The 27571-nt window shown below is 33.3% G+C and overlaps 1 protein-coding gene across 1 annotated transcript; it reads right to left on the bottom strand.

Annotated features, from left to right (window-relative positions):
- Positions 1–5862: 5862 nt before the first annotated feature.
- On the bottom strand, positions 5863–22064 carry LOC123553886 (uncharacterized). The gene is made up of 2 exons (XM_045343600.2): positions 21724–22064; positions 5863–8107 (listed from the first exon to the last, which is right to left on the bottom strand). The coding sequence occupies exon 2, from the start codon at positions 8103–8105 to the stop codon at positions 7467–7469; it is 639 nt and encodes a 212-aa protein (XP_045199535.2). The 5' UTR covers positions 8106–8107; positions 21724–22064; the 3' UTR covers positions 5863–7466.
- Positions 22065–27571: the final 5507 nt, after the last annotated feature.

The raw sequence follows: 27571 nt of genomic DNA, 5'->3' as shown, positions 1-27571 counted from the left end.
GTTCTCCATCTTTCTCTCATGAAAATTCTTTGGAGGTTCTCTCTATTTTTTTTTTTTGCAATAAAGCAACTTAATATTCAGCAACACTATTTTCGATTAACTAAAAGTTATTTATATCAATGTTCCAGGAAACTGTATCAACCCCAGCTACCCGGTAGCTTGGTGGTGGCGCGCCAAACTAAACTGCGGAAGGTCGTGGATTATCTTCCTAGCAAAAACATACCAAAGAAAATGGTACAGGTTTCTCCTATACTTGGCAGTTAGCCTTTAATAAGCTTATAAGTCATTCGATCTTGCACTTTTTAGTAGAGACAAGCCATGAACATAAAATGATTGAAGGTTATGTCAAATAAAAATCCGGATATGGAACACTGACTTTTCGCACATTCTCTTGTCGGGGGCAGACAACTCATATAAAGGATATTTTCAGCAAATTTCTCTTTAAATCGTCATATTTCGCTAAATTTTTAATAAAATTTTAAGATTTAAGTGTTTTGTGTTAATATCATTCTATTTATAGTAACAAAAGCAAGATTGCTCTCAAGTTTATCTGTGCGTAACGACTTCCGTTATTTTGATAAAAAATCTCTTAGTAGTTATATTTTTTAATGAAACCTGACAAAATTGTTATATAATTTATCTTTATAGGAATGCAAAAGTGAAATAATATAAATAAATAAATTAAATGTATTTCAGAAAAAGACAAAAATATTCATTGTGGTGTATATACAGCTATCGATGCTTCCTTTTTTATCAAAATTACCGTAAAATGTATGTAATATAATATTCAGTTTTCAATACAAAACCCTTAAGACAACACTTAATACAATTTTATAACATTATCCGCGATCGAATATCGGTACATGGAAATAGATTGTGCATATTTGTCGCGTTACTGTCATTAATGTGTTATTATATCGGTTAGTTACGTACTTAGATTTAAAGGTTCGTTGTCACAAAAAGAATAATTGTCAATGAGTGGAATCATTCATAGAAAAAAACAACATTATTATATGGTTCATGTTTTCACAAAGTCTTACTGGTATAGTTTTAGTTAATAAATCGATCTCATAAAAAAATGAGCGATTTACCATTAAATAAATTGCAGATTCTAACATACTATTAGCTGAATTTGGTTGCAAGTTAAACAGAGAAGAAAGTAGTCAATCTCTGTATATCTAAGAAATCAGGAATAATATCACGGGGGCGTAGCGCGAGTGATATAATAATACGCATCAGAACGACAAACAATGATTTTATTCAAGAACAAATCACTAAATGAGATATATTATTTCGATTCTAACACGTTACGAAGGATCCTTGACGACATCCATCAAATACTCGTATTTGCCTATTTTCTGTTGATTTCTTTTCTTGCGCGACTGTATGCCGTCTAACGCTTTGACATAGTAATTGTGACGTCAGGAAAATGTATTGAAGTATAAAAATACATAATATTCAGCTAGGAAAATGAATTGGGTCGTGTTAGAATCTGCAATAAACAACGGCTGACGCGCGGACCGGTAAGAGAACATTATGAAGTACATTATGACGTCAAAAGGTTGCATCACGTCCGGTTTATTACTACTTGGATAAATGAAGCCCAGGAAAATTTTATCAAAACATTTCAATGACCGTGTATTACTAAAAATAAAAATAAATAAGGCCGTTGAGTGGTTCTTCACCTGATTTATCACGGTTCAGAGCTCAGATGAGCAGGAATTGAACCAAAACGTTTTTAATATATCTTACTAAATGCGATATTTTTAATAATGTGATTTATATAAAGACATGCGTGTAATATTTTAAGTGAACTGTATCTATAAATCTAACAAAGCTGATTTACTCTTTGTAACGTCATGATGTGTGTATCATTCTGTATACTTTTGCAAACTAAAGTAATAAAAGATTTACATTGTATATTCAGATAACAAATCAAGCTATAAGCCAACACAGATTGTGACCGAATATGTCGGTTTTTTAGCTGATTTTTATTTTACACTATGGTCTTAGACCTTTGGGACGATAGGTCAATAATTAATTTGTAAGACTTTTTCATGCTTTGTGAGATTAAATCATGTTCTAATGTCAATTTTCTTTCAATCTAGACATACTCATTTGTTAGATATAAACACAGTTTGATTAACTTAAGAAATAGTATTTACGCCACTTAGTACTGTTCATTTGAGTATATTTTTTACGTGTTTTAAGTGTTTAGGGGTGCGTATTTCGAACGCACCTACCAAAATGGAAACTGCTAATTCGCTATTTATATCATATAAATACATTTTTGTTCGGTATTTCTTTAACATTCTTTACACTGATTCAGTTTTGCATTACTTTTACGTTTTCTTTATAGATAAACTTTTCAACTTACGGCATATTTTTATGCTAGCATGCATCATCATGAAAGTGTCTTATGACTAATGTACAGTGTAATCTAAAAGAATGACGACGCGACGTCTGTAAGCAATCGTACATCCAAACGTTGTGATATTTGTAGCCCCGTTTTGGAAAGCCAATTGACTTCGGTAGAACTATTTATTTCAGTTCATTTCATCAAATGCAATCGTTTTAGAGTACTAAGTTGTGTAAAAAATGCTTATGTCCACCTTACATCCCCTTTCATTAAGAAATAGACTGCGGTTTAGTAGTTCACATTTGGGTATGAAACATATGGGCGTGTTTAGTTTATAGAGACCGGTAGTCTTCACACGCGCTTTAAACAAAAACCATGTATTTCATACCAAAATATAAAGTTCTAAACCACGATGATGATGTATATCTTATAACTACTACTTGAAATATTAAGTCTAATTTTACATTTTTTGGGAGTTATACTTCTCGGGAACCCTGCAGCAAACGTATTAATGTCGTGTCACAATGCAGTTTTCCCATTGGACACATCCGGTAACATACACATTTACCATAGTTTACCGCCTTTACGTAACGTCATAGCAATGGTACATAGGTTTATAGTTTATAATGTAGAAACTTTAACATATACTAATGAGGTAGCCTATCCAAATTGTAATGTACTTTGTTGACTTTGAAACATATGTAAAAGTACATTTGTAAATAATTTGTCTACAGTCATACGACAGACTAGCACAGTATATCATCTACCCGGGGAAATGCAGTTTGATATAAATAGGTTAGATAAAAGTCACCACACAATAAGAAAGACATTCAAGCAACACACCTTCTATCCGAATATTTTACCTTATCGGGATCAACTTGCATTAGTTCATGTCAAAACATTATCTCACATGCCACTTTTAAAAATGGAGTTCTAAACAAATGTTTTAAATGATTCCAATAAACAATAAAATATGAGCTAGATACTTAAATAAATATAAGTTCCTTTATTGAGCCGCTTCTAAATGGGTTGAGGCATTGATGTGAATAAAAGTATGTGAGATTGTACATTTCAATTAGCTGTAATTTTGACATTTTATTAACAATATACTTTTCTAAATGACTAAAACTATGTGCATGTAGTAATTTGAAAGGTATTTGAAAAAGTCTAAGTATTACGCTAGAAGATTTGGTAAGTGCATGTTGTCATACAGTTTACAGCTGTATGCAACATCGCGGTACAAATAAAATCTCTCTGAAATATACCAATTATTCTTTAAGGGAATATTTCTTCTTTCAGTTTTATATACCTTCCTTGATTTTTAACAATTAGAAAGGGTCTGCTTTTCTTAATATTTTATATGCCATCCCTTAGCCTAGCTCTGTTGTGAAATAGTCATGAAATTAACCACTCTATAGTGTTCTTCATTATGTTATATCAAGTAACATATCGCTGCAAAAGTATAGAGACGTATTTATTCGAATTAAGCTCTACGTATGTATTGATTATTATATAAATACGAGTTTTGGTTCTTATCCACGAGAAAGAAATATACAACATTTAGAATGAGCAAAAAATGAGGAATCTCTCCCGTATGTGTGGACAACTTTATAATGACCCGAAAAAGATTTATAGTCGAATTCTAAATCGATATAATCTAATTATAAACACATGCTTCCACTTTTTATGACACTATTTTATGAAAAGTTTGTCTTTGTTTGAAAACAGAATGTAAAGTTTGCGATTTGTGATGCGTCGTTTTAGATAATTTGAGCCGTGCCATGAGAAAACCAACATAGTGGGTTTGCGACCAGCATGGATCCAGACCAGCCTGCGCATCCGCGCAGTCTGGTCAGGATCCATGCTGTTCGCTTTCAAAGTCTATTGCAATTAGAGAAACTGTTAGCGAACAGCATGGATCCTGACCAGACTGCGCGGAAGCGCAGGCTGGTCTGGATCCATGCTGGTCGCAAACCCACTATGTTGGTTTTCTCATGGCACGGCTCATTTATCCCTTTTCATACAAATTTTTCACTAAGTAACATTTCTTTAATATTTCTTAGAATAATGTAACTTTGAAAAGCTCTACATAGCCCAATTGTTTTGTCACCAGATTATTGGAAATTTAGAAGAGGGCAATACAATTTTATACGTTACTGAACATGATAAAATTATTTTTACGAATTCAATTGTCCTAATGATGACGTCATAAAACAGTTTGTCCAGGCTTTCATGGTTGACTGATTCGAGTGTTCCATAATCAGAAATTATCTTCTGGTATTGTTCTTTAAGAAATGTATTATCTTAAGTCTCTACTAAAGTTTGCAAGGTTCGGCCATATTTTAGGATTTATAAGCCGGGCTATAAAAGGAAAATTGACTTGTGATCTCTCATATCTTTGCGACGGTGGATATCAACAGGAATAAATTGTCAATAGGTATCAATATATTTAATTAAGCTGTTTTAATTATTGCAAATAAAAACCTTTCCATTTTGATTCGAATGAGAGAACGAAAAGATAAAACTGCATAGACTGAACAATTTGGAATCATCTGTAATAATTTAGTTACGCTGCCTTTATTAAAATTTCGTTATTCGCGCGTTCGCGCGCGTGCCAGGGCAACACAGCGAAATATGCTACATAAACCGCGCACACGCCAACGCGACATAACGGAATGTCCTAAATCAGCCACCATAAATATCATTTCTCTAACATTGCTAAACACATCTACCATATGAAACTATGCTTAACGAAGCTAACACCGTACATTTGGAAGTGTTATTGTTTTGGACCTGCAATAATTTTGATATGTAGTGTTTTTCAAGAGCGTGCACGTAGCTGGAAGATTTAGATACTAGAACTTTGTACACTACACAAAAGAGATTATTACACGGTTACCATCATCAGACAATACGGGTTGCTTTCGCTTATTTATAACAGGTCGTCCGAACATTAAGTAACACACCTACTAACTTAAAACATTGTCTGAAACATTGTGCTGCAAAACTCCAAATTCATTTGGATGTTACTGATAAGGTATAGAATTCACTAAATTGAAATATTTGTAAAAACAAATGCTACGATATGATATATACAATGCCAGCATCGTACGGTACATGACAGGTTATTTACCGCATTTTCTGTCAATCATTTTTCTGTCGTAATTGACGTCCCGCGGCTACACAAGTGCATTGTCCGTGGGTCTGTAGCCTACACCAAACGCATAAAGGATGGAGGGAGTTTAATCATGATTTACAATTATGAAAGCTTATGTTATTGAGTCCCTGATTGAAGATACATCATACCTCGGTGTTTTACGCTAGTGCTGGAGCCACTCGAATTTAGAGAAAGTATGAGACTGGATATCAACAGTTTTATCTCCAGTTTGGAATATTCATCTACCTTGCTGTACTGGGCTACACCCAAAAACTAGGAACATATTCTTACAGATTAACGTTCGTATTTATATAACTATAAACAAAACAAAAAGTACAAAGCCATAATCTTTCAGATATTTATTGGATTTTCACTGTTGTCATGGCAATTGACAGTTAACTATATATAGCTGCGTTTTTATCTATACTAAACCAAAGATCTAACCCGTCATTTGCTATTTTGCAAATAGTTTCAAATTTACTGAAAGTATATTTCTTAAATTAAAGGGAAAGTTAGATCGATTTATCAAAAAATGGAAATTTCAATAGTATTAAATTACACAAAAATATAATTTTATTCGTTTTACTATAAATGTCCGTTTTTAAAAGTCACAAAAATACACATGAAAGATGCGTTTATAGAAATAAAGAAGTTGTAGATTTTGAATTTTACTAGGAAATGTTTAAATTTCACACACATATGAAATGCTCTTTTACGATAGGGCATGACAACGCTTTGTTTCTTTGTCATTTTCTTACCTCATAAGTTTTTCACTAGTTGGTAAATTCTAGATGTTTTAGAGTATTTAATGACTTTTCAAAGATGTGCTGAAGTCGAAAAATGTGCGAATTTAATATAATAAAATATTTTTTTTTTGAAATTGTGAAAACTTATCAACAGCAAATCTAGACTAAATTTCAAAATTGTACGTTCTGTAATTTGTAAATTACTGGCAAAAGAACTAATGGCGGGTTAGCTGTTTTGTTCAGTATATATAACGTGCATTGTCACCTATATGGGGGTGGTGTCTGCAAAATTGCATTAGTATGTTAAGTCAAAATTATATGCATACCATATGTTTTCATAATGTAACCTTACCCAGACGCTATTTATTTATTACAACGCGGAATTTTAATCCTGCTTCTGAATTTGCAAAAGCCAAGATGTCGAAATAAAGCTGACCCTTTTTGACACAAATGTTCATTGATATATCTTTTTAAAACATTTTGAACCTGTCGCAAAAGTAAGAAATCTTAAATTTTTACTATGAACTTTAAGAATTAGCAGTTTTACAAAGAGATGCAAGAAAATTGACATCTTGTTGGATCATGTATCAGTCATGTCCAGCTACATTTGTTTCATTTATTCTGTAAAAAGTTGTTTCGTTTAGTTCTCTTTAGATATCTAACATAGTCTTTGATATTTCTGACACAGATGTATACAACAACTGAAATGATTTAAAGAGTGGTCATAGGGACATTTAAAAAAAAAAAAAAATATTCATTAGTTTTAAACATGTCTTCAAAATTATATGGTAGTTTGCGTTGTATGATGTTTCTGGAACATTTAGTTTTTATTTAATTACTATAGATACATCGAAAATATGTATCATTTTATATATTAAAAATTTTACACGTTGAATTTCCTAAAATATTGATTGCATATTGGATTAAAATGAATTACAGTACTGTAAAGTTTATACCTACATACTGCTGTAAAATATATATTTCAAACTTTAAATAAGAAAGAAATTAAAATAGGGGCCTTCTGGTAAGACAGTAAGATATAGAAATAAACTTAATTTGCAGTTGATAATTATCATTGTAAAGTTACTAAAACTTGTATTCGTCAACATTTTCAATTTGATAAACTGTTGGTATAGTTACTGTTTTTCAAATCATGTCGTATGACATTCAAATAATTGATTTGAACATTTAAAATGTAAATATGCTACCATCCAGTGGGGTTAAATGAAAGTCTCTCTCGTTTTTCAAGAAGTTCTCTCATGTTTCTCAGGAACTTTGTAAGATCTTCGGTATCCCTCGAATCACTTCGGCGCTTTCTCCAGCCTGTTGGATTTAACCCGATTGCTCTATTTCTCTTGACAGATTCGCTTATATACCCATTGTTTGTGCTCAACAGTTCTTTAATCCCGAGGTCGCTAAAATTATCGGGGTCTAAATTTTCAAACTTTTCTGCATCCTTTTTCATGTTCTTTGTCGGTCGCTTTTCTGATATGTATTCAAATATACACTCCCTACGCAAGTCGTTCATGGTATCTAATAACTGCTTCAGACGAAGATCTTGATCGAGTAAGCTTAGTTTTTTACCGAACACGTCAGAAATGTTGTTATCGTCATTTCGCGTTAATGCAACGATGATTGCATTTACATCATTTTCATTGCGCATGTCTAACAGAAAGTTCGATGGTGGTTCTGCGGAATCAAAAATGACTTTGTTTGCTGCAGCTGAGTTACACTTGTTATAAACATCTTGTAGTGAAGTCTTCTCCGTGTTGTATATTGGAATGGCGGCAACGTAGAACGCCAAATAATAGATGCACGTAACTATTGTTAATAACCGGTCCATATCTGAAAATAATCAAAGAAATGCTGTAAATAGCAGTGTAAAATGAATGTTGGGAAAGTATTCGCCAAATAACCAAGTCTTACTACTAGTATTTTATTTGATATTTTTATTCCTGACAGCAAAATGTTCAGTTTGTTTTTGGTAATCTCCAGCGTTATGCTGAACAATTGCTATTGACAAGTGGCAGATTCCGTTGCAAATGAGTAACTGTAGAAAACAAAAGCTTGATGAAAATTTACTTTTTTAAGTGTAAGCTATAAAATTATAATGTTGCTTTAAGCTATTAAAAATACAGATGTTGGTAACGTTTTTCATTCCACTGGCTGCAGACAAATTTATCAGCAACATCCAAACAAAGAGTTGATCGGTTTCATTTAGTTTCCAGAAGTTATAACGGCTTTTCCTTGTTTGTTTTTTTTTCAATTGTCCCTATGCAATACATTGTACTTTTAAAGCTGTATATGTTTTCAGTAGAATCATTTATAATCTCTTTCTCTCTTATTACAGTACTCATTAACTGGTAAAATGACAACACTCTGTTTAAAATTTCGTTTGACATAAATTATATTTAAAACATGGACAAAGTCAGGTATAAAATATGATATTGCTTCTGTTTATAGAGTAATACTGGTGCATTTTTTAATTTAACTTGTTTATTTATGAATACCATTTTGTTATAGAATGTTCACTTTATGTAGACTTAAGGAAACTGTATATCAAGAGATATTACTGGCGTATGCCAAATTATTTTAAATTCACAGAGCTGATGAATTCTACAAATGAAAGCGAAATTAAAAAATTATCAACATACGTTTATAAGGCTTTTGAAAGAAGAAAACTATTTTCGAATATTTAACTGTTCTAAGCCTTAGAACAGTTAAATATTCGAAAATAGTTCAGCGGCTGAAACAGACAATATGTTAACGATGGTTATTAAACGATACACTGACGATCATTTTTACTGTTTATGCTTATATGTTAGTTTAAAAGTATGTTTGAAATTTGTCTCTCCCATGTTTGCTTACTTGTGTAATGTTAGTCTTATTCACATGATGTGACCTGTCCATATTATCATTGTGTTTTATTTCATATGATTATTGATGCTTTGCGCATGGGCCATAAATGGCTTATTACAAATAAAGACATTATCTATCTATCTATTTTAGGTATCGATTTGTGTTGTAGCTTTCTCATTCATCAGAGGTTCATCAAAATCCGGAGACGAACGCTCAACTAGGGAACCATGATGATAGACCTCTGGTATGCGAGAATGGTCTCTTTTATATCCCATACAGATACTGATATATACACACCAGACACTTAAAAAAAGATCAAAAGAGTCCGACACACAAACTGAGTCTCTATATTGAATCGATGACAGCTGAAATAAATCATTTTAGTGAAGAGTGTATAACTGTAAAAAAGCAGATGACTTCAACATTTATTGTTTTTATGTGTCTGGATCAGACAAAGGTAAATTGATATTCTTATACTAAATCACATAGAAAAAAATTGACTGTTGCTGTAAATCAATGACATAATCAGAGGCTAAAATAATGTGAATCTGTTGGAAATCTATAAATTGTCTATTATATCACAACAGGTAAGTTACTCAATGACCAACGTGAGCTTGTCTCACAAATGAGAATTTTGCTATGAAATGATTTAATAACTCCACTTTGAAAGACTTTACAGTTAATTGTGATATTCATTTTTAATCTTCTCGTGAGTGAAATCTCCACGTTCTTCACTCCACTGACATCAATGCACTAATTTGTAATAAAGTTTTACTATAAAACTGTAAAGATGTTAATACATTATTGACGAATTGATCTACAAGTTATAAAAATTGAAGTGCAATTGAAATTAACCAAAGTATGGTTTTTGCAAGATCTGCCGCTGTAGAGATTTAGGAGCTCAACAAAATTTGTATAACCAGTTGAGAAATAGGCTTTTATTGTAAGGCTTCAATTCTATCTAATATTGAAAAGTTATGGAAACTTTGAATTTGACCGATCTTAAAGAAGATGCTTTTCCAATGTTCAGCAAAGCTATCTAATAATAACAATTCATTTTTATGTTGCATTCAAAGAGAACAAAAATGTGACATTTGTTTCATGTCAGTTTCAAATTATCATTCAGTTTGTTAAAATAATGTAATTATAAGAGAGTTTTGTTTTCTGTGTTCGTGTAGGAAGGTATCCCAGTATAGAAAATATTGTCCGAAGGTAATCAAAATCAGTTTCGGTATAAATTGCAAATTGCATGAAATTGCATTAATTATTCATTGTTTTCACGAGGCCCTTTAGCTTATAACAGCTATATTTTCAGAGATATTCGCTATTTCTTGACCTTTAGGTACGGTTAGTCTGTAATTTTCCCGGTAGACATTATCAAACAATGTAAACGCTACAGACAGGTGACGCCCTATCTCTTTCCTTGTAGCGTTTATATTAGATATTTACTATTTTCTGTAATAAAAAAAACTTGCCTGTGTACCTAGGACAGACCAATATTTGTATTACAAAATATTTGTACTACAAATCTTACATATTACGAGTTGATGACATAAACTTGCAGAAGATTATACCGCTTCAACCTGAATTGTTCGTGTTGTCGGATCCGAACTTTCAAGCCAATTCTAACTTGTTCTCCGCCAGTACATTACAACGTACCCGGTCCCAAAGAAGTCCACCCGTTTAGCGCAATGTGGAAGCGCAGATGAACAGATTTTGGTGTCGCGAGTTCGATACCCGGGCAAGGCGTATGTGATCGTTGATAAAAGACAGTTTGTCTGAAATCATTTGTCCACCACCTCTTATTCATGCTAGGGAGTTGACAGTTACTTGCGAAAAACAGGTAAGTACTGGAACAGAATCAAGGTACCTAAGTTAGGTTTACTGCCCGCCGTTAAATAATTAAAATTCTGCTGGAAAATGGCTCTAACCGCAAAACAAATAAACAAACAAATTAAAAAAGTGATTTGTTTATCAAATCAATAAGAAAACCCTTTGGACTTACACAACAGAACAAAAGAAACACCAACAGCGGGTCTACCGACAAGTAATGACAATAAAAGCAACCCTCCTGTCTCCCAAAACCAGCTTATTACAAAAGAAAATAAACTCCATGCTCTCCAATGATCAGACATTCAACACTATGTCTAAGCTTTCAGCTTGCTGTTTGTCCGTCCCGTTTTATATGTTGAGACTGACGAATTGTATTTTCTTTGTATTATCCCCACCCCTTCAACCTAAATATTGTCTACGACCAAAGAAATAAATATTTTTTGTTATGATATAATAATAACAATATAACTTTTTGGCTAACTTTCTACATCTCTTTGTTTTCCATAAGTTTAGCTCGGATTAAGTTTGATGTGCAAAATACTGCCAAAAGTTCTACTTTGCTAAATTTTTAATAATGCCACTTATTTTACTTCCTTGTGAGGTAACAGGTGCTAAATTTGACATAACTCAGCGTAAAATAATACTGTTAAGTTCTGGCGATTGCACCTTAAAAATGCTCCACCTACGGACACACAAATGCAAAAACGTGAATGCAGCCAAAGAAAATAGAACAAGGCAGTCTGAAAGACAGCTAAATCCCCCGCCACTGCTATGGAACGTGAAAGGGTAAAAGCTTTGATTTTAGCCGTGACCTTGACCTTGAACTGACATGGCTGACTCATGAATTCTGCACAACGTCTTGATGAGGTGATCATTTGACCAAAGTTTCATAAAAATCCTTCAAGGGGTTTAGGAGATACAGAGCTGAAACCTTTGACCTTCAGTTGTGACCTTGACCTTGAGTTGACATGGCTGACTCATGAGTTCTTGATGAGGCGATCATATGACCCAAGTTTGATGAAAATCCTTCAAGGGGTTTAGGAGATACAGAGCTGAAACCTTTGACCTTCAGTTGTGACCTTGACCATGAACTGACATGGCTGACTCATAAATTCTGCACAACGTCTTGATGAGGTGATCATTTGACCAAAGTTTCATGAAATTCCTTCAAGGGGTTTAGGAGATACAGAGCTGAAACCTTTGACCTTCAGTTGTGACCTTGACCTTGAGTTGACATGGCTGACTCATGAGTTCTTGATGAGGTGATCATTTGACCCAAGTTTGATGAAAATCCTTCAAGGGGTTAAGGAGATACAGAGTGGACACCAAATGAAAGGCTCAAACCTTCGACCCTTAGTTGTGACCTTGACCTTGAGCTTGCATGGTTGACTCATAATTTCTGCACATCGTTCTGATGAGGTAATCATTTGACCCAAGTTTTATAAAATTCCTTCAAGGGGTTTAGGAGATATAGAGTGGACACGAAATGGAAGGCTCAAACCTTTGACCTTCAGTTGTGACCTTGACCTTGAGCCAACAAGGCTGACTTATAAGTTCTGCACATCGCCTTGATGAGGTGATCGTTTGACCCAAGTTTGGTGAAAATCCTTCAAGGGGTTTAGGAGATATAGAGCGGACACAAAATGGAAGGTTCAAACCTTTGACCCTAAGTTGTGACCTTGACCTTGAGCCGGCATGACTGACTCATGTGTTCTGCACATCATCTTGATGAGGTGATCATTTGACCTAAGTTTTATAAAATTCCTTCATGGGATTTAAGAGATATAGAGCGGACACAAAATGGAAGGCTCAAACCTTTGACCTTGAGTTGTGACCTTGACCTTGAGCCGGCATGGCTGACTCATGGGTTCTCACATCGTCTTGATGAGGTGATCATTTGACCCAAGTTTTATAAAATTCCTTTAAGGGGTTTAGGAGATATAGAGCGGACACAAAATGACAGGCTCAAACCTTTGACCTTGAGTTGTGACCTTGACCTTGAACCGACAAGGCTGACTCATGGGTTCTGCACATCGTCTTGATGAGGTGATCATTTGACCCAAGTTTCATGAAAATCCTTTAAGGGGTTTAGGAGATATGGACCGGACACGATTTTGTTACGGACGGAAGGACGGAAGGACGGACGGAAAGACGGACGGACGGAAGGACGGACGGAGACCATTCCTATAATCCCTCCGCCACGGCGGGGGATTAAAAACGGAAATGAATTGCGATGGAACTCGTTATTTTTTATGACTAGGCTATTTAAGCAAAGTACAATATTTACGGTAACCGTCACGTCCCTGTGAGGATATTGGTTTGATAAAGATAATTAATTTCAGAAAATGAGACCCTTCTAACCGCAGTGTACATGGCATTTTCTCGTTGCAAACAATTATATAAAGGTCGCGTTTAATTTCTTTAATATCGATTTGATATATGTATCTTCTCAATTCATTATATTTTGTAATCAAGAACCGTTTGATGAAGCAGTTGAGATCAGTAAAGTTTTCTAGTATTTCTGTTTCGAACGCTTTTGATGCTAAGTACTTATTGTCAATATATAAATAATTAATGCACACGTGCATTTATTAAAAAACTGCATTTCAGTTAAAGGTGGTTAATCCGATTTTGGTAAATCAGAATATCAACAACTGTTTATTTACACTTAGGTGTGTCAACTGAGTATTTAGTACAAGTTAGATTTGTTCATCGGATGTAGATTTAAAATTTGGTATTCTTATCGTGTTTGCCGAATCAAGATCGAGGTATTTTAGCGTAAATTTAAAATAAATTAACATACATTGCCTAAGAAATTATATACTTGAGGTATTTGCATTTATCATTATTACATCCTTTGCTTAACTTGGATGCGCAACAATAATGGATTGGAAATGAATAAATTCAGAAGCTACGTTAAATACTTTCCCTTGAGATATCCCAATATATATCAGCTGCAAATCAAAAATAATATTTAGATAAAAAGTTTTTAAGCTGCCATGGTTGCATGATTTAACTTTCATCTCGGCTTTATGAGGAACTCGTGATTGTTTTAGCATTTTCGTACTAAGGCGAGAGTGGGAAGAGTGTTGGGAGGTAAGCTCAAAACTTGATAATTAGTATTTCATTTCTAATAGAGATACAATTTTTTTTAATGCATATTGTTTTGTTTTCTAAATAAATAACAAACTATTTGAAGACTGAAAACTGTCAGTGAATGTTGCTTAGATGTGACTGACCGCCTTTAACTATAACGTAATTACCTGAGTAAAACAGATTTCAAATAAAACTTTTTTCTAACATTTCAAAAACTGTACACTTCTACTTTTCGTACCAATAAGAAAATATCTCAGAGGTCAGCAATACCGATTGAGTTCAACGAATCTTTTCCAGTCGCTTTCAATGACAACAGTAAATGTTCTAAGCATTACAACATTTGAATTTATTTGAGTGTTTATTTAAAACACTTCCACTCAAGGACTTTAAATAGAAGTTCGGAAAAGAATATTGAACAATCATAAGTCGTAATACCATTAAAAGATAATTAGCTTGACCTGATAAAAAATGAAGTTGATATTTACGTTATAAAACGCCAATGTATGTGACGTTAACGTTGGCGTAATTTGAACCATTCACGTGCTGTCATTCATAGAACCCTTGAACGGCATCCTATCAATATAGTTTCGTCGACTGTCTCGTACCGAAATAATGGATGGTGTTTGATATTGTCACTTTATAGCATTTCAACAAAATATTTTGAGAAACGCCTACTTATAAAAAGAATTTGTCAGTGAACAACTGAGAAAGTGATATATATAAACTGACACGAAAAGGATCATAACGTATTTTTACAGTGTGTGTTCGAAGGCCTCAGTGCTTGCTCTGGAGACAAACATTTATTTCATAGCAAAATTAAAATTACTAAAATCGCGATTGATGTCCTATATTTAAAATTTCGTTGTCTCTTTCATAGTTTTCCGTGATCCAGTGTTGCCAACTTTCTGAATTATAGATCCTTGAAAGGAAATGGCGAAGTCATCAAATAATAGAGTTGGTAGAATAACAAATACTCTTAATGGTGAAATAGGTTATTTTGTTCTATTCAAATTTCCAAGTAAATTTCCTGTGCCTACTACGTATGAAAAGTCAGCAAATGTCATGAAAATAGAGCCCCCCCCCCCCCCCTCGCCCCCCCCCCCCCACACACCCCACATTCCCACCTCCATCCACGATGGAATAAAACAGTTATCAATAAATGAATCCTTTTTGAAACTGAAATACATAAGTTTTACGGTTTGCATTCCTCCTGCGGCACAAAAGTAAACCGTTGTAGATACCCAAATGTTTTACTGGGCGTTAAAAAGCGGTGCCCAAGTGCGTGCCATATATCTAGTGTTTTTTGTATTGTCTTGGCTGTGCTTTTTGTTAAACATTTTTCATGTATTTGAATGTACATAGACGTTGACATAAACTGCTCTACATTTCCATTTTAAGTCAGCTACATTCTCAGAAAGTCTTATCCCTAAATGACTTTAAACTTTTTGTTAAACAATAACATGCAATCATTCATTTGACCTTGCTTTTAAAGGTGAAATATAGTTAAACTTGAGGTTAATGCTATTCATATTCTTAACAAAACTTCTGTCATCATTCGGATTTCATTTGTTAACATTCATTTAAATTTGATCATTTAGCGCGCAGCATGCAATTCAAGATCCGCTTTGAAAAAACAATTTCAATATCTGTTGCACGCGACCCGCAGACTGTAAGAGCAAATAAGGCCCCTATCATATTGGCGTCCTTGGTTTTGTGGCAGGATGTAAGACTGTAAAAAGATATTTTAACTAAACAGATATCAAAACATATAAATTTATTTTGTATATGCATCTTCTAACCAAAACTACTAAGAAATATCTTCAAGAAAATTGGATGTTGCTTAATGCTTTCATAATGTTTGTTCTCGTGTTTTTCAGATGTTGCTATAATGCTTCCCTGTATAAGGTCATGAATAGTTTAAAATTCAAATAATGGAACACAAGTCTTAAATCGCATTTAACGTATTCCAAAACTTTAAACCTATTAATGACAGCAGTATTATTCGAACACGATCTTCAGTAGTAAGGAAGATAAGATAATTGATTTGGCGGTTTAAATAACCAGTGTGGCCTCAATTAGCATACGGTGATGGTAAAATAAAGAAAACAAATCTTGATAAGGAAGAAGCTGACTTGTAACAGAGTAAGATTTTCAATTTAGATATTATATGTTAATTCTTTGTAAGTGAAATCAATGCATCCAATGGGAACAGACGAAGCACGAATAAGTCAGGTGTAAAACAAAAAGTCAAAACTAAAATTTATTAATATTTGAGCCGTGCCATGGGAAAACCAACATAGTGGGTGTGCGACCAGCATGGATCCAGACCAGCCTGCGCATCCGCGCAGTCTGGTCAGGCTCCATGCTGTTCGCTTTTAAAGCCTATTGGAATTGGAGAAACTGTTAGCGAACAGCATGGATCCTGACCAGACTGCGCGGATGCGCAGGCTGGTCTGGATCCATGCTGGTCGCATACCCACTATGTTGGTTTTCCCATGGCACGGCTCATTTGTATTCTTTGAATGAAGACATAAAAGGGATACTTTTAAGTTTTCCTAATTCATAATCTGTGAAATATATTTTTATGAGAAATTGTCGACACGGTCAACTGATCTTTTATGAATACTTTCACAGTACTATCACAGTACGATAGCCATTTATCATGGTACCGTGAAAACTTTAATACTATTACACGCTATACGTTAATATAACTTAATTAAAGTAGAATATTTTAACATTTACTATCCCTTTGGATAACAAACCCGATACAATATTATTAACAGATACCTATGTCAAATATCAAAATTTCAAACTGTTTAGTTACGTATATTCAAATTGATATTTTAGGAATTAGCTTTCAGTTCAGATGAAATTGTTCTTTTTTAACGCGAAATGTTTACTGTATAAAACACGCACTAGAGCAGAGAGATCATCTGCATATTTGATAGATTGCGCTGTGCATGTTCTGGAAATTTATACTTATCTTTGTTTTAGATTTGTTAAACTATTGATAGAATCCGCAATTTAAATAAAATGACATAAATCCGAATGTCCCTTTAGTAGTTGCTAGGCAATTACTGCAGAAAGGCAGAGCAGAGGAGTTAAACACCTTATATTTGATCAAATAAATTTATAATTATTTACTGGTACTGAAGCAACTTCAATATCAAGCAATCTCTATTTTGATATACCCCCACCTCCCTCTATTTAGTGTCCTCATTTCCAATTATGGACCGGTAAGCACTTTAAACAGAGAAATCCCATGTAAGATAGTTACAGTATCGATCAATTTTCAATTCAAAGGTGTTTTAAGTCTAATTAAGAATGTACAGTAAGGCGAAATTGAAACAAATGTGAAACATTATCTAAATCAAATTTACTGCACAGTTAATGCATATCATACAGACTAAAGGCATGTCAAACGTAATAATGGAAATTTCATTCTCTTTGTTTATGGCAATAGTGGAATGCAACATTAACCTAAATCTTCCAACATGTTTATCGAGAAAATCAGTGTTGCGTTATTCGTTTTAAATTTGAAATGTTTTTTAATTAATACGACATGGACTTTATTTGCATGAGTACTGTTTAAATTCAAATATCTAGGGTGTCATCTTGTCATGAATAGTATAGTGTTGCTGTTGCGGTGTTAGGTTTGTTTTGTCAGAATCTCGTTATGGGCTTGTGACTTTGTTTTAGTAAACCTTAAAACTTTATCAAAAACATAACTGTAGCTTAAAATATTTCATAATTTTGATGAAATTTGTTTGAAAATATCTATCATAAAGCAAATAATTCTATGATTATAAAGATACTGACAGATACCAAAGGATTTTGTTTGAAGCAGCAGATCTATGACCTCTTTACCGTGTCATTTATTTTTATTGCATTATAGTATTAAGCTTCATAAACTAAAATTGCATTGTACACAGCGGTGATAACACATATAGCAATGATTCTACGAGACACCAAAATAATTTTAAATTAAACTTTGATGTAAAAATGAAATTACATGTTATCTTATATTGCTGCACTACTGACGAATAAATAGTATCCAGAAAAGAACAAGAGTGCCAGAATGTCACAATATACGCCCGTCACAGTAAATTTCTTTACACTAGCACCTGTATTTTCAAATGGAATTTTAATTATCTAGTTGTTTACAATGTTTTTTTTTTTTTAGAAATTATTGTAATTCTTTTATTTTTCTAAGTCCACAAAAAGAAATCCTTACCAGGTAGAGATACCTTAAAATACACCCAAAATGTGAAAGTAACATCAATGTTGTACCACAGAAAAGCGGTCTTGGTTTTTCCCTAGCGTCAATTATAAAAAAGTTACAATGTCAGTTATTTATAGTAACAACTAAGGGAAGTTAATCTTTAAAGAGAGAGAGAGAAAAAAAATATAAAAAATAAAAAAAATAAAAAAATTACAAGTCCATATAAAAATCCTAACCAGGTAGAGATAGCTCAAAATACAAAATACACCTCAGAATTGGATGTAACATGCATGTTTTACTACAGAAAGTGGTCTCTTGTAATGAAAAAGTTACAATATAAGCTATTTATAGTAACAGCAAAGGGAAGTAATTCAAAAGAAGGGACCAGTGCATGACACTCCGTCTCATGATGGTGTACAATTGTGCCAAGTTACATCACAATCCCTCCATGCATGAAGAAGAAATGCTCCGGACAAAGTCATTCTTGTATCTGACCTTTGGCCTCTACGTGTGACCTTGACCTTAGACCTAGGGACCTGGTTCTTGCGCATGACACTCCGTCTCATGCTTGTGAACATTTGTGCTTAGATGTATCAAAATCCCTCAATGCATGAAGAAGATATGCTCCGGACAAAGTTTTCATTCTTGTATCTTTTGACCTCTAAGTGTGAACTTGACCTTAGACCTAGGGACCTGGTTCTTGCGGATGACACTCCCTCTCATTATGGTGAACAAATGTCTCAAGCTACATCAAAATCCTTCCATGCATGAAGAAGATATGCTCCGGACAAAGTCATTCTTGAATTTGACCTTTAACCTCTAAGTGTGACCTTGACCTTAGACCTAGGGACCTGGTTCTTGCGCATGACACTCCGTCTCATGATGGTGAACAACTGTGCCAAGTTTCATCAAAATCTCTCCATGCATGTAGAAGATATGCTCCGGACAAGGTTTGTGGACGCCGCCCGCCCGCCCGCCAGGGGCGTTCCCATAATACGTCCCGTTTTTCAAACGGGCGTATAAAAATGTAACTTTACGTATTATTTCACTAAAATGATAAGCAAACATTCTTCCTAAAACCAATAATAGTTGTAGGTTTAGTGCACTTTATAAAGACCCACCACAGAATAATTGTATTCCGTTGTGTTCCAGTTATGGTAATTATACACGAATTTCATACAAATTCAGATATGCAAGTATTTGGTGTCATATATTAGGTCAAGACACTGTGTACAATGTGCATTATTTCACCACGGACAGGTACGTGGGTAGAACCATCGATCTTCAGTTACCTGCTGAATGGTTTCCTCACATGAAGAATTCAACGCCCTGTGCGAGACTCGAACCCACATTGGTGAGGGGTAAGTGGACCTTAACAGCTCGGCCACGAAGCCTACCCCATCCTCACACACGACATTTTTAATAGAATGATGTAGCCGTTTGCACAACACTTGGTGTATTTAGTTAAGTTTAGATCACACTTTATTTGTACAGTACAAGATAGTTATTATCTATGCTTTTAAAACTGCACTTAAAGAGACTGACTGAATGGTTGCAGTCGTGAAAACACACCAGACTGTCTCCCTGTAATCATGTAGTACAGCTTCATCATAGCTATATTATGGAAATAGTTTTCATGTACTTTATGAGCGGGTCAAAAAGTTGGTCATTTGGTTGGGATTGGTCTTTAATGCGAACATTTATGTTGTCATAACCTAAGCTTATAGATTAAAGCATTGAATAAAGTATGTACGTCAAAAGTAAAACATGAATAAAAACTCGAAAAAAAAATAGTGTGATAAAATTTGTTACAGTTATGGGAAACAATTCATTGATATATCACAACGTTTGTTTTAAACTAGAACAATAAGATAACAAAAATAAAAAAACAAAATATCAATATTTAAACTATTATCACGGTCTATTATTCAACTATTTTCAAGAATGCCAATTAGGATTCTGAGCGCGAGCTCCTTCATTAACTAACCACTTATCAAATCCACTTTCAATAACTGGCTAAAATAAAACAGAAATAACAAATAATACTTTTATCAAACTTATACGAACCTGCAAAACAAAGTCGAGAAATTATCAATCTATAATTTCAGGATATTGAAACTCTGCTCAGTTACTGATTCACATTTTAAAGACTTTTTGTAAATATCATGAAATATGCATCGTTGAGAATTTTTCATTTCTTTAGTTTTGACTTTATTTGCTTTTAGATTTTCATCAGACATTTGACTGTCATAAATCAATTTCCGATATTTTACGTTGAAACTTTCAAGGACCAATACGTTCCAACTCTTAGAACAAGGAACAGAAGTACATTTTGTTGAATCAATTGGAACCAAAACTAGACAAATGTGGAATACCTTTCTCTTGGACCATCCTAAATTTTGAGGAAATAAACCCAAAACATGGCGTTTTATAGCGTTATTTTTCCATCATAAAACAGCCGTTATTGTCACTCAAAAGAAATGTAAGCAAGTGTTAACAAAAGACATTATTGCTCTTGATTAATACACTTGTTTCATATAACACAAAACAATCGTAAGATAAATGCAAAGAGTGAAATTTACAAAAATGTTCAGATAAAAACCACAGCTTTACCAGCCGCGTAACGTTTGACAGACAAGCATGTATATTATGACCCTAGAAAGCTTTATTCAAAACAGTAAAAAAGGAACGACGTCACCGTCATTAGACAATGTTGACGTTTTTTTTATACAATTATTTAATGAACATTCAGTGAATCTGAGCAACAAATTATCTACTGTCGTTATGATAAATAATGTTTAATGCATGTAATAGTATCTGAACAAGCCCTTGGGAAATGCTCGTGTCTTCCCGCTAACAGACACTGACATCAACCCAGATGTTACAGCACGAAAATATATGCGATATTCCAAAGATGAATGCCAATTAAGTGACAATTTGGTATGATTATTATTTAAATATCTTTTTTATACTACATAACCTTTTCCCCATTTTACTGACAATGTTCGAAAGGCGATATAATGCTATATATAATCCACTAGAAATAAGTCAGTAACTGGTACTTAACCATAAAATTTGAGACGAGAGAATTTCGGCCTCTCTTTTTACATACAAAATTTTACGTTTTTATTTCATTTCAATTCACACAATTAAGCAAGTATATAACACTTTATAGCAATTCGTTTTGTCTAAATTCAGTCGGAATTCGACTACATTGTATATCAAATTATAGAAAAAAATCTAAAACAAAACTCAAGCTTAACAGCTTTATTTTAAGATGGAGATATTCATTTGAACGATTTAAATTCTTGTGCGTTAATGTGTGCTTAACCTAACATCTAGTTTTATGTAAATCATATGTTTATATTAATACAAAATCTTGAAAATATGTTACAAGCGATGAATATCTTTTTTTTAATTATTTGAATAATTAATTTCATTTAATTCTTACCTTTAGAAACAACTAAAGTGACTTGATAGTCGTTCTGTTACAGACACTTATTCGATATCCGTCTTATGTCACGCTCTAGAGTTATTTTATAAAAGTATCTTTCATCTTAGATATTTATAATTTTCATGTGACAAAGTCGTAAATAAAATATCTTTCGATATCTGAATCAAGTTTGGTAACTGCCAAAAGACACTTGTGCCTTCGCACGTAACTTATCCCTTATCAGTAATGTTCCGCGCCTTTTTTGCTTCCATTCACGTGCGCGTTCTTGCTCTATTCTAAAAGCAGACGAAAAATCAAAGACTAATTATGTGAACAATACTCTTCATTTAGGAAGCTGTTTACACAAATGATACGAAAGCTAGCAGTAAGAGACGTAAAAGGCCGTTTCGAAATTAGATTTGTCACTGTTTATTATTTGCTTGCGAACCTTTTTCTGAAGCGTAGGAAAATCAACTGAATGATTCGGCATTTGTTTTAAGGGCGCACCAAGTTCAAACAAGTAGAAGTGGCGTAATGTTAGTAAATCTTTATAAGAAGAGGATATCGCTAAGATAGAAGGGATGTCGGTTATGCCCAAAAGTAAAGGCAATGAACCGTAATGACCTATTTTGGGTTTTTTTCTAAAATCTTTGAGAAAATATTGTTCGGAGATAATATCATTTTGTTTTTCATCTCGGCAAATAGCTTAAAAATAAATAGGAGGAAATGTTTGTTGGGTAGAGTCATTTTGACGCAATTTATGGTGATGAAGGAATTGTTTACAGGCATGTGCGGGTACCTCGTACATTGATAATGCTGAAATGCATGTATGCTATAATTTTAAATAATTATATCTTTTTATTACTGAACATTTGGAATTTGTTCGCATGTAATGATGACAATGGATAACAAATTACTTTCTATTTAGATAACATTTGAACAAAAACTATCCTAAAAATCTATCCAATGAAAAAACAACGCCTTTTCCGCCGAAAGAAATTTCCTACAGCAATGAATTAGGATTTTCCCTTAAGTGACTTCGTCTTTTAAAGACAACGTATTGAAAGATATCAAAGACAGTGTATTAAAAATTGAATTCGTGTGTAATATTGATAATTTTTGTTTATTTACTATTCAATACCTGGCGTAAAACGCACTGTAAAAATACTAGGCTTGTTTGCCAAATTTCTTCTCTGATAGTTTTTTTTTTTTGGCGTAATACGTCTGTTATGTAGCTGGGATATCTGATATCGTGCGGCATAGTTAAACAGTAGTTCTCGTTAATAATTCACCCTCTTCACCTCAAGTACCAATTTAATAAAAATAAAGAGGGTATTGTAAAACACTCAAAGGTATATCGATTTACTAGAGGAAATCAGCGTAGCAAAAACATGGAAATTATGATATGTATAGATTTTTGGTAATGCAAATAGCTATATTTGTTGACACATTTTGGTAAATTTCAGATTTTCTTATGAAGAAAAAAAAATCTTTATATTAAATTCGGAAAAAGTAAACTGGTATCGAAGTGATAAGCGTTAATTCTCATATGATTATAGCTAAAAAGTTATAGGTCAGAGCTATAATGGAAAGACGAATTATTTTTTTTATTACATTTATAAAAAGTTGATTTAAAAATGAGAAAGTGATGAACATTTCAGCATTTGTTAAAAGGTGCAGCCATTTTGTTTCTATGGAAACATAAAGCAAAACGGCCGATTTTATCCATTTTTATACTAGCGGAAAAAAGAAACTGTGCATAGGTATAATATGCTATAACTTGGGAGGTATATAAGAAATCGCAAAAAAAAATTTCAACAGGGTTTTATCTGACCTTTATTTAACACCAGCTCAGTTGACCTTTATTTAACACCAGCTCATTTGATATGGTTATTGCATCAGCAAATGACCGAGAGGGATACACAGCTTACCTGTGTAAAGTTTCAAGCTTTAGTTTATAAAATTGAGCGATACATGAACATTTTACACATGCACAGTTTCTTTTTTCCGCTAGTATATATATATATTTATTTGAACTGTACTTCTTTTATTCTGTAAGACAATTTCTCTATTTTTATCCAAATAGAATGAAAGAAATTGTATTCAGAGGGTCATTCACTGAAAAATTATTGACAGAATAGCGAACTGTGCAGACCAAGATCATCCTGAACATCCACGCAGGCTGATCTTTGTCTGCACTGGTCGCAAGGGCAGAGTCATTTGCCGCCAGCAGGCTAAAGGTTAATATATTATTCAGCAGTGTGTAAATGGCTGCCTCCATAATCATCAATTTTCTTAAAATTCAAAGTACCGTATCTTTACCAACGGTGGACGCATTTAGAAATTCTTTCAGCGTAATGTGAGGCTTGACAGTCACTTTCATTCAAAAGCTTATTATTAGGCTTTCCTTCCCCACTTGAACAATTTAAATGTAAAACGAAATAAATTACTTTTAAATATTGCAAAATATTTGTCTTCCTAAGTCTGCATGTGGCCGACATGTCATAAAATTTTGTGTATAATGCCATTTTCTTCCACGTTGCATGGAAAAGGCACACTTGGACTGTAATACCATAGCTTTATCTAAACATTTAAGTAAAAACAACCTCACAGCATAAGGATGGATAGTCTTTTTTGGCGAATAGTTTAACCCTTACCATGCTAAATTTCTATATGGACTGGTCCATCTTCCAATTTGGGCAGTACCATTTATCATTTGAAGGGGTGTTTACTAAAAATTTACTGACTGAATAGCGAACAGTGCATACCATGATCAGACTGCACGGATGTGCAGGCTGATCTTGGTCTGCACTGGTCGCAAAGGCAGAATCACTTGCCGCCAGCAGGCTAAGGGTTAATATGGACACTATTTACAATTATAAAGCTGTTCGTTTAACTGGTACACACTTTTTTACTTCCTTTATATTATTTAAATTATTATATAGACATGGCACAAAAAAGTAACAATTGAAAAAGATAAACTGAGAGTAGCATCTCGCCGGTTGGATAATAGCTTCATTTGAATAATTAGAATAAAAGAGAGAAGAAAACAGGTAAAAATTCATAGGAGTAACAGACATTAAGCCAACCACTACTATGAAGACCGTCAATATAATTGTGGACAATAAAGCGAAAATAAAATAATACAGGATCAGCCTTGTTCTAAGGACTCAGCCAGATGGCAGCGCAACCTTACAGCAGTCAGTGTATGTCTAGATATGTACATGATTGACATCTATACAAAATGCACTACAAAGTAAAACTACCAGATAAAAAGGAAACAAACAAGTCTAAAATGACTAAACGTTGTAATCTCTTAATCATATGCTGACGTCCGATCAAACATGCGTGCATCGAAAAACAGTGCTTCAAACTTTGGTCACATTTTTTGCTTAAACACTTTTAAAACGAAGTATCAATTCACTACATGATATTTGCCGTAATGCTATATTTTGTTTTAACACATGTTTAACGTCGCGGGAGTGTAATAAAGCCATTATTAAAAAATGATAATACACTAGTGTAATAAAGCTTTGACGTCGACGTCATTTATAGTACTGGAGACGTTGGTGAAATTGACTTGTTTATATAGCAAAAGAAAGAAGATTTATTTATGTTTCTATAGGAAAAGCTGACATGTAATAAAAAGAATATTACATTTGTGATTTTCCACATTGAATTTATTAAACTCGTTGAATAAAATTGATAAAATGCTCGGTAGAACCTCGCATTTTATCATTTTTTTCAACTCGTTTAATAAATTCAATATGTAAAATCACTCATATGAACTTATACCAGGATAAAATCTGCAATACTTTGTTTTCATCTCAGACAATACAGGTTTTTGTCGGCCAGTTCGCTTTATTTTGCTTGGTTAATCAACTCCACCCGCTAGCGATACAACTTCGGAATCAATATGGTTAATTCAACACGACCAATGTCAGGATCCTTTCTTGGCAAAAATGTTGACGTTATCTTGACTTATTTTTTAAAGTTTCGTTAACACTTTGATAACGTTACTGGTATCTATCTATTTGATTACGAATATAGATTGTATGTCACTTAATGTGCTATAACCTAAAGTAACATGTAAATGTGCCCAAAACTAAGATAGTTGTTTTTCGTAAGAGAGGTGGTCTGAAAGCCGATGAAAAAATGGACACACGGAGAAGATGTTATAGAGGTAGTCAATGACTTTAGTTATTTAGGGGTTACACTTAATTATACTGGAAATTTTAATTTAAATACTCAAACTTTGTATGGTAAAGGTTTAAAAGCTCTTAGTACCCTCATAGCTAATTTAAAGAAATATGATACAAAACCAAAACTGGCGTTACAGCTATTTGATTCCTTTGTGGCATCGACAATTATGTATGGTAGCGAAATATGGGGTTTTTCTAAGTCGAAAAAATTAGAAAATATTCATATTAGATTTTGTAAAGTTCTTCTTGGTGTAAGACAGTCTAGTTGTAATGTAGCTGTGTACGGTGAGCTTGGAAGATATCCGCTATTATAAATAGATACATCCGCATCATTAGATATTGGTTTAAAATAACGAATGCAAATAATATTATTATCCAGTGTATAGTTGATTCTGGTTTGAAAGATGCCCGTAAGGGATGCAATAACTGGTTCACACAAGTACGAAACTTACTTGAAAGATATGGCTTTTTAGATGTTTGGTTAAATCCTACAAATGTAAACCAGAGTCAGTTTTTGAGTGTTTTTAAACAGAGATTATTAGACGAGTATATACAAGAATGGAGAGCCAGTATAGATTCGAATAATGTTCTTATATTGTATAGATCTGTTAAAATTAATTTTGGATTGGAATCTTATTTAGAAAATATAGTATCGAGAAAACTAAGAATAGCATTAACAAAAATAAGAATCTCAGCACATAGTCTCAGAATACAAACAGGTAGATTTTCACGTGAAAGAGTAGATAGTAACCAAAGGTGTTGTGAAATTTGTAATACAAATGATATTGAAGATGAATTCCATTTTGTTTTTAAGTGTCCACCATATGAAAGGTTAAGACGATTGTATATTAAAAGTTATTACAGAAATAGACCAAGTATGTTTAAATTTATACAATTATTAAATAGTAGCAGAAAAAATGAAATTGAAATGTTATGCAAATTTATTTATGAAGCAGTGGAACTGCGATACCAGATCATGAATAGTTAGTCCAATAAATGTAATATATGTATATGTGGAATTATGTTCATACAAACTGAAGTTAAACTGTTCCGAACTACTTTTTGTGTTCTATAGACTTAAGCCGTTTATTGTTGTTATTAAAGCATAAATGTCATTATATCGTGTTTCAAAATTGCGTAATATTGTAACGCAACATGTTTTTGTAATGTGTCCATTTTACGTATCGCTACATTATAAAAGTCAGTACCTTAGTTAACTATACATGAATCAGACATGAAGATTCCAAAAATGAGATAAATGCTATGTAAGCATAGAGGTCACATCTATCTACAACGTTGCATAACATGGACATTTTACCGACATGTATGGTTTTGTTGAACCTATGCGCCACTCGGCTTGTATCTTACTAATTACATTGTAAACTCTAGTTGTTGTTGTTTTTAGTTAAAAACTGATGTTAAACAGTCCCGAACTACTTTTTTGTGTAGTGTAATTAGTTTACTCATCTGCACTGTAAGCTCTTGTTGTTGTTTTTTAGTTAATAATCTGATGCTAAACAGTTCCGAACTACTTTTTGTGTAGCGTAATTAATTGACCTGCGGCGCATAGATGCGACATTGAATATTATATAACTGTATAGTACTTGTATGCTATTTAAATGTTAATCCGTCCATCCAAATCCTGAAATATCTTACAAATAATT

Source organism: Mercenaria mercenaria, chromosome 7, assembly GCF_021730395.1.
Source record: "Mercenaria mercenaria strain notata chromosome 7, MADL_Memer_1, whole genome shotgun sequence".
Lineage (NCBI taxonomy): Eukaryota > Metazoa > Mollusca > Bivalvia > Venerida > Veneridae > Mercenaria > Mercenaria mercenaria.
This window is presented reverse-complemented; position numbering and strand designations above follow the sequence as displayed.

Excerpts from the sequence above, each read along its gene's own strand:
- LOC123553886 (XM_045343600.2), bottom strand. The coding sequence starts at position 8,105 with ATGGACCGGTTATTAACAATAGTTACGTGCATCTATTATTTGGCGTTC.